Source organism: Sminthopsis crassicaudata, chromosome 2, assembly GCF_048593235.1.
Source record: "Sminthopsis crassicaudata isolate SCR6 chromosome 2, ASM4859323v1, whole genome shotgun sequence".
Taxonomy (NCBI): Eukaryota; Metazoa; Chordata; class Mammalia; order Dasyuromorphia; family Dasyuridae; genus Sminthopsis; species Sminthopsis crassicaudata.
The window spans coordinates 529218793-529230834 of NC_133618.1; the positions used below are offsets into that span (position 1 = coordinate 529218793).

Genomic DNA, 12042 nt, shown 5'->3' on the forward strand with positions numbered 1-12042 from the left:
ATCCAGCAATACCCTTACTAGGTCTGTATCACAAGGAGGTCATAAAAAAGGGGCAAGGACCTACATGTACAAAAATATTTATAGCAGCTCTTTTTGTGTTGGTAAAGAATTGGAAATTGAGAAGATAGCCCATCCATTGGGGAGTGACTGAATAGACAGTGATATATGAATATAATGTAATATTCCTGTGCTATAAGAAATGATGAGTAGGCTGATTTCAGAAAAGCTTGGAAAAACTTCCATGAAATGATATTGCATGACAACCACATTCTGTGAGGACCAGCTCTTCTCAGCAGTAGCAGAGTTGATCTAATGATCTAAGGACAATTGCAAAAGACTTATGATAGACAATGTGATCCACATCCAGAGAAAGAATAAAGGAGTCTGAATACAGACCGAAGCATACTATTTTTGCTTTTTTGTTTGCTACTTTATCTTGTTTTTTCCCTTTTATTCTTATTCTTCTTTCACAATGCAAATAATGTGGAATATGTTTAATGTGATTGTACATATATAATCTATATCAGATTGATTACTGTCTTGTGGAGGAATAGAGGAACAGAGAGAGAAAATTTTGGAACTCAGAAAATCTTATAAAAATGAATGTTGAAAAAAAATCTTTATATGTATTTGGAAAAAAATAGAGTACTTTTTAGTGTGGGGGGGGGGGTGGAATAAGAGTGTTGAATTGAAATCCTGGCTCTTGATTAGGGGCAAATCACTCAAACTCATTGGACCTCAGCTTCCTCCTCCATAAAATGAAGAGATTGGACTACATGTCCTCTTAAGGTCCCTTCCAACTCTTAAGCTGTAATGATTTATCATTATTTTTGTTCAGGATTTTTAAATTAAAATTTTGTTCTTTGAATGAACATAAATCTATTTTTTCCCTTCTTACTCCTTATCCCATGGGAGTGTGGGGCAAGAGAGAGAAAGAGATGTCTTGTCATAAATATACATAGTTGGCAAAACAAATTTCCTTGATATATAAAATTCAAGAAATATCCTTTCAAATCATGGATGATCATCATTTTTTATCATATTTCTTAAAATTTCAAAAGTTATTCATCTTTCTGGAACTGTTGTTACTATATAAATTGTTCTCCTCAAGACTTATATGAGCTGATGCAAAATTAAGTTAGCAGACCTAGAACATTGTACACTTACAGCAATATTGTTTGATGGCCAACTGTGAATGACTTAACTATTCCTTGCAATTCAAAGACCTAAGACAGTTCCAGAGGTCTAAGGATAAAAATGCTATTCATCTCCAGAGAAATAACTAATGGAGTCTGAATGCAGATAGAAGCATACTTTTTTAACTTATTTTTAAAACATGGCCAATATAGAAATGATTTGGCACAATTGTGTGTGTGTACATAAAAGTCTTCAAAATTGTTCTTTTTTATACCATTGATGCTATATAAATATATAAATATATAGCATATATAAAAAAATATATATATAAATATATAAATAGTTCTGGTTCTGCTCACTTTACTCTGCACCACTTCTTTCTATATCTCTTTGAAATCTTCTACTTCCTCATTTCTTATATCTCATAGGTCTCCATAATATTCCTATAACACTACTTGTTCAGCTATTTCTCTATAGATGGGCATTTCCTCAATTTCTAGATTCTAGTTTGCCACTACAAAAAGACCTGCTATAAATATTTTTGTATACCTAGATCCACTTTCTCCTCCTTTGAGCTTTTTTAGATAATAGGCTTATTAAGTTCCAGGTTCAGTCAGGTCCTGAGTTATTTTCTTATTTCTAAATCGTCTATGTTTTTGTATCTTGACGCTGTGCATAGGATTGGATTCTTCAAGTTAAAAATATATAATGAAAGAGCACAAAAATGGGATTGGTGGAGTCTAGAGGAATGAAAATTATTAAAGGAATTGTCCTCTTTGTGCAAAGCAGTTGCAGAAAGTGCTGAATTAATAGCTTCTTTTAAAAGGAAATGAACTCTTCAAGGCATGACATAGTGATAAAAAATGGTTTCCAATGGAAATGGGTTCTAGATATCTTTAAGCCATCCAGTAGAGAGCTTGAGCTCATACTCAGAGATAATAAATTTATACAGAACAAAAGGAAATCATTTATCATTCACAAAATTCATGGGAATTCATTCCCCCCCCAAAAAAAATTTGAGTTTAGACTTACATATTTCGTTCACTTTTTTATGTGTGACCAAAAAAAAATTAATCTATTATCCAGTATTCTATTATTAACTTTCTGATCTTAGCTAAACTGGTTTTTGCAAAGTAGATGCAGTTTTTTGCATTAAAATCTTTTCTAGTTTCTTCATAGGACCTGCCAAGAGATAGATACCACTGACATATTTTTTAGAAATTTAGGGTTGTTTTTCCACCATGGCAAGGCATCAGATTGTAAATTTATGGAAATAGAAAAGTCACATAAAAAAGTTAATTAAACACCCAGAAAAGACATTGGGCTAGATAGATAAAGAGAAATGAGAGCCAACTAATGGACAGTCCAAACATCTTGGTACCTCAGAGGTATTAAAAGAATCAGTGGAAGGTCTCCTGTGTATTCCCTTTAAGGAAAAAAAAAAGATTTATGGAAAAATATGGAGTACGATTTAGCTGAATGAGAAGACATGAAAGAATTGTGAACCACATCATTGGAAGAAGTCACAAAGAAATGAATCCATCAAAATTTCAAAGCAAGGTTGATTTTAATGAAACTTTATTTGGATTAGTCACAAGTCACATAAGTAAAAACAGAATAAAGTGGAAAAACATTTTGTTCTCCAAGACATGTTTTGGAGAACTGAAAGACTTCCTTATTGTAAACTGCACCCTCTCATGCAGTTGATAAAGAGAGTGTCATACTACTAGATTTGATTTTCTTTTCTGTAGAGTGCAAAGTACTAGCCATCAAATACATGAATCCAAAAATGGGTCTGATCTAGAGCCGAGAAACTGCTCTGCCCTTAGAAGGATATGATAATATCTGCTCTATTTGATTTAATCATTTAGGTAAACATATTGTTTTCGTTTGATGTAAAATGCAACAAATATCAGAGCATTTGATTTATATACAAAATAGAAAATATTACTTTAAAATGTCTTGTTTTATATGTCTCCTATTTACCTTTTTGCTAAATCAAAATAAAGTATTTTGGTCCTGAAGACAGTGATAGAAATGTCTTTCTTTGCTTTAGGTTGGAACTCATCGGGAAGATTCTGTTAACCTTAATGGCAATCATTCTGTCCTGTCCAGTACCGTCCCTGCTTCAAGCACAGACCTGAATCATAAAACACAAGAAAATTTCAGGGGTAATAATTTGATCCATTGTTATTTTTCATTAATGATGTAGCCAGAGTGTTCTCTATCTTTTTATATGTCTTTAGTGGTTTCTAAATCAAGTTGCCAAAATGTTTTCAGGTTGTACCTTAGGAAATCAGGAAAATGAAGAACATGGCCCAAGGCATTGATTTTGATGTGCCAAGCACTAGTAGTGTTCAGTTTATAAGGTTCTAGTGGACTCTCAGTGGCCAAGAGAGTCAAGTTTAATGACCCTCAGGCAAGAAATCACTTCCCTGTCTACTTCTAATCTCACTGCATTTCTCTTTCCTTTAATTATACCCTTGACTGAAGCTGAAAATACAAGTCCCTTAGGAAAGAAGAGGAGGTGTGTTGGGTGCACTCAATATGAATAGGTACCTTCCAGCATCTGAATGATGATAATTCGGTACAAGCAGCTAGAATTAAAACCTTAACAAGTAAACTGGGAGTGCCCTCCCAAATACACTGAGCATTCTGCTGCCTACTTTAGTGTGTTAGTATTGCTTCTCTTTCATCCTCACCTCCACCTTCAATTACAGTTTAGTATGCTTGATTTTTTTTAACTGCCTGAAGCCTGAAATAATCCATTTCCTTGTAATAATAGAAAAACTCCTTTCTTATTTCAGGGTCATGTATATTCTTTTTAGTATAAATGCAGTGGAATTTTCTCTGGAATTATGGATAGGAATAGCCACCAAAAAAAAAAAAAACACTCTTAAGACTGGCATGATCTTGGTGTGTGCTTTTAGACTTATTCATTCTGTTATGAGCATGTTTTTCCCACCCACTCCCAGTCTCCCTGATGAACATACTCAGAATCAGGACAGGTCATTAAACACTAAGATAAATCTCCCTGTGGTTTTGGTTCTAATTCAGAACTGAAATAACCCATTTATAATGGAGTAGTAACTCTGAGTATTACTTCTCTTTCACATTTGAATCATCAGGTGGCCTACAGAGCCAATCTGGAGCAGTTGGTCCAACAGAAATCAAGTCTGAAAATAAGGAAAAGGATGAAAATCTTCATGAACCTCCTTCATCTGATGACATGAAATCAGATGATGAATCCTCTCAAAAAGATATAAAGGTTTCATCTCGGGGAAGAACAAGGTATTTATCAGTAACCTGGTATTAAATCTTTGAAAACCATTGACTATTTTAGTTTGGTCACAACTAAAATAATTACATAATTAAAGACTCATATATGTCTAGGACTGTAGTATGTGTATGTATACATGTGTATATATATATATATATATATGTGTGGGTGGGTGTGTGAATTTATATATATATTATATGATGTAAGTTTTAGAAATTTTTAAAGAGTCTATGTAATAAAGAACTAGATAAGTGAACTTATTTGTCAGGAACAGTTCCCTAAAGTCTAGGTAAGAATTTGAATGGTTAAAGAAAAATTTCTTTCTGAGTTCTTTTCCAAATTCTGTGTTATACACACATAAATTACAATACACACACATTTATATGTGTATAATATTTCCTTTGTTTTATAAGAGTACAGTGCTGAGAATTATTGGAATCCACATTTCTATGTTAGTTGGAATGGAACCATAGTTCTGTGCAGTTGGAAGCTCAAATATGTTTTTTCCATGCCCCAGTCATAGACTTCCCTATGATTTATTATGGTAGTTGCTGTTTATAAAGCTTAACATTATTTGTAGTGGCACTTGTCACTTCTTCTGAAGGAAGAAGTGGATAGATAATAAACCATTACACTTTCATTTTACTGTGTATAGAAGTTCATCTGTTTTGGGATTGGACCCAATTGACCTTTCTAATCAAAATCTCTTACAACCCTGATATATTATCTACTCTTCTGAGCCATCTTGATTATTTTTTTTATCTTTTTGAGAATGACACTTTTAGTTAGTAAAGGAAATTTGGATCCCATGCTGTCCTAAAATATTTAAAACATTTCCATTATTTGTAAGTTAACAGGAATTATTTGAGTCCCCTCTCTGTAGCTAACATGACAGATATCAATAGATGCTTAAAGGGCAGGTGAGAAATCCCTGATCTTTGAAGATGTCATTTCTATATGCCAAAAGGACAAGTTCATGTGGCATATGATTTTTTCTAACAACTCAGTCCAAGGTAGGCTTTCCAGAGAATGCCCTTGAAATTTTAAAGGTCATAAACTGATGATAAATAATTTTTCTCCAGTACAAAAGGAGGGGTCATATTTCTTTTCAATTTTTTCCATCTCCACTTCCACTCTGCCCCTTATTCCCACCATATAGTAAGCAAAAACAAAAAAGAGATAACTAAAATAATTATGTCTCTTTTGTTTTGATTTTGTAGCAGTACTAATGAAGATGAAGATTTGAACCCAGAGCAGAAAGTAGAAAGGGAGAAGGAAAGAAGGATGGCTAACAATGCCAGGGAACGCTTGCGTGTGCGGGATATTAATGAGGCATTCAAAGAACTGGGAAGAATGTGTCAGCTTCACTTAAAGAGTGAAAAACCCCAGACAAAGCTCCTTATTCTTCACCAGGCCGTGGCAGTCATCCTCAGTCTAGAACAGCAAGTCCGAGGTAAGTAATTTTCCCATTGGCAAGATAGCAACTTTTCTAACTCAGAAGGGTAGACTTTTTTTTTTTTAATGTGGGGGGGAATGGAGGATTGACTGCACAAGATTTCAGGATTTCCCCATGATTCCATTCCCTCTGCTACTCTGTCCATTGAACAGTATTCACCTTCAGAACTTAGATGACTTTATGATATTTAATAAATGCTTGTTGACTGATAATTGCTTTCTGAATATAGTCACTACTTGTTGGCTTATAGTCTTGTTCACAGGGAATGAATACCCTCACTTAACTTATTTTTCCTGCTCCTGTTGACTCTTGTCTGACCTGTAGCCCTTATTTGCCTCTACTTAAATTACCTTCCAGTACCTCCCCATCTTAGGTGACATCTCCAAACTTGAATTCATTTCAACCAGAACTGCTATACCTGATACTTCCATCCCTATCCACAACTTTGATACTCAACGTTTTGCCTGCCCAAGCCAGAGCTCATCAGCCTATGTAGATTTTGGTTTTGCTTGGCTCTTCAAGTACTATAAACCTACTTTGTCACTGCCATTTGACATACATTTCCTTCTCATGGTCATAAGTACACATTCAGCAAATATACTGCTGCTATTAATTGTTTTCTTACTCCAGTCTTGCTCCACTACCTCAGGTGATTTGGTGGTCCTTTGGGGAGTTGTGCAATTTAATCAGTATCAGTATATTTTTTTTAACTCTGTCTATATTCCTCCATCCTTACACAATCAGATACACATGATCTTTTCTGTAAGGCTACTTTTAATTTCTTTCTGAGAAACTAATGAACTTGGCTTGGATTAACTGGGCTTAATCTTTGATTGTATTTTGTATCTTTGAACAGGAGATGCACTTCATCTAATGAGTGAAATAATGAGTAATGGGAGGTTCCCCATGACCCCAGTATACCATGAGTGTCAGATATATTTCTTTAATGGCATATTGAACAAACTAAGTATTCCCATTCCAGGGTTTGTAGAAGTTGGACTAGATAATCTGTTATCTATACCTTCTAACTCTAAAATTCTATGATTCTGAGAGTGCTCTTGATTCAGATCAATGATTAGAGGACAAAGCAGCTGAGTTTTGGGAAGCGCATAGTATCTGGTCTAAATCACTAGTGGTTATCAAAGTCTTTAATATACCTGATTTTTGGAAGGACTGCTGTGGGCAGAATTGCATTTTAAATGGCAGGAAGATAAAAAGTTTGATAAAATATAGCCCTGTATCTTACATAGCCCTGATGGAATTTGTAGTCTTATAGAGAAAATAAAAATATTAGGTTTGGGAAATCCTGTTTTTCACATGACTTCATAATGGCACGTGATCTAGAAATTAAAAACAAATAAGCAGATTCTCTGTTCTAAAAGAAGAAGAAGAGAACAGATCCCTTTGAGAGCCCTAGTACCTCTGCTAAATTCTCATTCCTACCTAAGGTACTGGTCATTTCACACAAATCTGAGAAGTCCTGTCAAGGTCAGTTGCAGTGTTAGTGTTACAGTGCCTAAAGGATTTAGTAAAGACCAACTCAGAGTTTATGAAGTTGTTGCCATTGTTTTAGAGAACTATCTTAAGTATCACAATTCTAAACTGTATCCTCTCACCATGACAAGCGAAATCAATTATAAAATATCCACCTTACCCATCCTCCAAAGGCCATTGGGAAATTGATCCATGTTTGGTCTTTGTTAGTTTTTTCCCAACAGATGGATATTCTAGTAGTATTCAACCTGTTTACCACAAATAGGCTGCTCCATCACTGAAAGGAAGTTATTCAGCACTCACACGATTTCTGTTACATCATCTCCTTGGTTTACTTTTGTTTTAGCTTTACCCAGTTCCTCTCCATCCAATAACTTTTTGGACTAGAATTCTATTGGAATTATCTTGGAAAAGTCTCTAAGATCTATTAGATCAAAGCTTCTTAATGTTTTCTGTGTCATGGACCCCTTCTCAGAAAAAAAAATTTAATGCATAAAATAAAATACTTAAGATTACAAAGGAAATCAACTCTATTGAAATATGGTTCTGAAAATAATTTTTAAATGAATTCACATATTCCAGTGTGTGTTAGAAGTTTATATCAAGCTAGTCATGAAATTTCATTTACAAAATAAAGGTCAAATTTTTTCAATGAGATTGATTTTCATGCCTAATTCACATGGGGTTTTTCAAATACCCAGGAGTTTTCATAGATGGAGTTTAGTTAAAATGGAGCATACTTGCATGCACTTCTGTGGTTATTAGCATCCTTGTAAAAAAAATTCCATTAGAGAACTGGTTTCATCTTTTGATTATAATTTTTCTTCTTTATTTCTCTTTATAAGTCAATCTCTTTTCCTCCTTCTCTTATATATGTATACTCCATTTCCTAGTTATTCAGTCTAAACTGGTTAAAAAGCCAGCTATTTTGTATTTTAGAAACATGAAATAAAGCTACTCCATCTCCCTTCCTTTACCTCCAGTTCAAGAATAGCAATTGAAGTAGTTCTTTTCGCAGTTATATCAAAGAAAAGTCACAGTATATGCCCAGCTCCCTGCCTCCCTTGAGAGGTTGTCGCTTAACTTCCAGGGTGAAAATCCTTGGGATTTTTTTCATCGCCTTGGGGCTGGCTGAGTGGTCTGTCTGTTACTATAAAGCATTTTCTAAGCTGATGGAATTCCAGGCTGAGCCCAGATGTCTCCCAGGTACAGATGGTGTCAGTACTCATATCAATTCAGGCACTGCATCTCTACAGGATGCTCAGGGGGTTACAGCTGCTCACAGTGGCAGTTCAGACATTCATCCCCAGAGTAGGGTGGATTAGATTTAAGGTGTTGGTACAGATCAAAGCAATCCCTCAAAGACTCTCTATCAGATGTAACAGAGAATGGAGACTAGACAAAATATTTGGACAGTGGAAGGCATAGATCTAGCTTTTCATTTGAACTCACATTTTGGGGATAGAACTGATGTTCACTAGGATCTACAGTGTGATTTTGTTCAATATGATATAGTTATATGGACATCAAGAACTCTAGTAAAGAATAGTAATTTTGTGTACAAGAATTATGGCATCTGGTTCCATTTCTTGTTTAATAATGAAGACTTTTCCTTCCCCCTTTTTTGTTCTGTTATAGAGAGGAACCTAAACCCCAAAGCAGCCTGCCTTAAGAGAAGGGAAGAAGAAAAAGTTTCTGCCGTATCGGCAGAGCCACCAACCACACTGCCAGGAACCCATCCTGGGCTTAGTGAAACTACCAACCCTATGGGTCATATGTAAACACCGGCCAGGTAGGTCTGGGTAAAGTGTTATATTGCCTGAGCAAATTGATTTACTTCTCTCTATGTGGGAACCTAAGAATGGAATTATTTTAGCTGAACTCCTATTTGGAACTTTTCAATGATGTCTTTCTGTTCTAAAAGTTGGCATGGGAAGCAAATCTTATTTAAGACCCAGTTATTAACTATCTTCAAGATGTGACAATGTGAATCTTAGTGGACTTTTGTTCCCTTCCTAGTACCCTATGTAGATCTAATTAGCCACAAAAAATCATACCCAAGTACTCAGGTGAATTTCTTTCTGATGCAGCAAATAGAGATATGGGCCATCCATTCAGGAATAGTCTGCCATCTTAACACTGCACATTTCTCTGCTTAGAAATACCTGAGTGTCTCAATTTATCTAAAAGTTTTGTCATAAACGTCCACTTGGATCAGTAGGAAGGACAGTATTCTTTCAATTCATTCTAGGTATGCTGACACAGTCAAAGTCATTTTCAAAACTGGCAAGGAGATCCATATTTTAATGGATGTGAGCTTTATAAGTTAAAAAAGGGGAGATGAAATCATGGCATAGTGTCAATATTCTTTTCTTTATCTTGACTCATCCTCAAAGAATTATCTTACCACTGATGGTGAGTGGTTAATAAAAACAGTTATTTAGTAATGATGTTTTTGCCCTTCATACAATATTAGAAATCCATTACTTATGTTGTAATCTAAATTATTTGAATTTTCCCCCCACTTCATATCAAGTCTGTTCCTGTTATAAAAGGTAATTTCTAAAACAACAACAAAAACAAAAGACTGTGAATAACATAACATTTACTCCTTTTAAGTTGAGAATGTCTTAGTCATTGTATTTATATATCTTTTCTTTGGCCCAGCAGAGTCAAACTCTTAGACTGAACCAGACTGAAATGGTATTGAGAAATGTTTAACAAAATAAACAAAAATACAGTACAGCCCAGATAATGTTAATTTATGGCTTGCAGGGATCTGTTTCTATTTTGAGTTTGATACAACTGGTTTAACCCCTAATAGATACTTAATAAATGCTTGCTGAATGATTGATTTAATTTTTAAAGCAATTACATTTTAGTCATGAATTGAAACTAAAATTGTTAGCCAGATTATTTGATGTTTCTTTTTCTTCCATAGAAGTTTTGTTTCATTTGTGTAGCTCTAGAATATGGATCTCCAATTCAGTCACCCCTATTAGACTTTGCTAGGACTATCTCATTTAAAGCTAAAAGCTCTAAAATTTTAATGAATAGCAAATAAGTAATAATTTTCTCCCCAAGGTCTTTTTTGTTATGATTTCCACTATGCATTTTACCCATTAGCCCTAACCCAAGCAGACCCCAAATTCAATTTTGTTTATAAAAATAAAAGGAGGTAGTGTGGAGTGAGTGTGGAAGACTCAAAATAATTCCACAAATGCTAGTTCCAGTTGTAAACTTTAGGCATTATAGAATGAGGCAGCCTTACACTCTCAATAGACAACCTTGGGTTCTTCCTACATGATAATAGATCTTACAGAAGAAACAATAAGGTAGTTGCTAGAAGTCAGGAAAGCTGCTTCTAGATATAACCAGAAAAGAGCTAAAAGAACAAAAGCATCAGCTAAGACTGGGGTGATGTTAGGAATGCAAAGACAAAAAATAGCTATGCCCTGCCTTCAAAGAGCTTATATTCTTTCTGAGAAAAAATCATTATGGTCATACAAATCAGTACAAAGTAATTTCAGTGTGACAGAAAACACTAAGGTAATCAGGAATAGGATATCACCTTATAGGACATAACATGAATTCATCTTTGAAAGAAACAAGAGTTAAGGGAGGAAAAAAAGAATTCAAAACACAGGGACCAGTCTCTGTAAAGCTAAGAGATGAAGGGTCAAGTACAGTGAACATCAAGGAGACCACTTGTCTAGAATGTCCATTTAATATAGACAAAAATGATAGTGTAGCTCCTCATTTGTCCCTAAAGGCTATATTACATTGTATTACATCCTTCACAGCATTAGTTTGCTTTAGTTTCTATTCCTACTGATGATCCTCAGACACTAAAAGAAAAATTGTCCTATTTAGAATATTCTGTTTAATGAAACATAGACGTGAAGGTGACTGCATAAAAAAGCTTCCATCTATAGTAACTAAAATTTTAAAAACAGGCTTAGATACTAGAATAAGCATCAATTATTTGTAATATTTAGTATTCTAACAAAAACAAATAAATGATGAATTGCTATAATCTTTTTTTCATTATTTAATGTTGTACTTACTGAATAGAGTGAAGTTCCATTTCTTCATTTGAAAATTGGATGAGTTAAATTACAGAGTCCAGGAATAGCCAGATGAGAAAATCAGCCAGGTCCCTTTTCCCCAACATCTCCATGATTCCACTGCGTCTAGCTCTTATTTCTACTACTCTTTTAATGTGATATTTATCATATCTGAAAGTAGAAGCAAATGTAGATTGTATGATGAACTTCTGGTTTAAATCAAAGTGGGGCATAAATAAGGTTTACATGGCAATAAAATAATTCTCTAACAACTATGTACAAGTCTTATACTAACTCATCTTATTCTTCTTCCCTGATTTCCATACCAGAGTTCCAGAATGATTGGTAGGCTAGATAGAAGGTGACCTCTCCTCACAAGGACACAGACAACTCAGATTATCTGAAGACACAAATCTGACAGGAGAAAAACAAAACAAAAACACTTGAAGCAAGAAATTCAAATGCAATCTTATGATCAAAGCAAGTGGTCAACACCTGCATCAGAAGAAGTGAAGATAGAAAGCTCATCAGATAGAACTTCAGCCCTTCAAATGTTTGGAACATATCATTCTGTCGCAAGCAGTGTGTCGCTTCTGCACAATCAGAGA

The 12042-nt window shown here is 34.6% G+C and overlaps 1 protein-coding gene across 7 annotated transcripts in view; it reads left to right on the forward strand.

Moving 5' to 3' along the window:
* Positions 1–12042, forward strand: part of TCF12 (transcription factor 12) — a 411883-nt gene that overhangs the window by 397696 nt on the left and 2145 nt on the right. For all 7 annotated transcript variants that reach the window (XM_074294613.1, XM_074294612.1, XM_074294614.1 and 4 more), the window contains 5 exons: positions 3194–3308; positions 4266–4428; positions 5638–5870; positions 9006–9159; positions 11764–12042. The exon at positions 11764–12042 is cut by the window's right edge and continues 2145 nt beyond it. In XM_074294613.1, coding sequence (XP_074150714.1) covers positions 3194–3308; positions 4266–4428; positions 5638–5870; positions 9006–9148 — 654 coding nt within the window. In that variant the 3' untranslated portion in view covers positions 9149–9159; positions 11764–12042. The remainder of the gene's footprint in view (positions 1–3193; positions 3309–4265; positions 4429–5637; positions 5871–9005; positions 9160–11763) is intronic.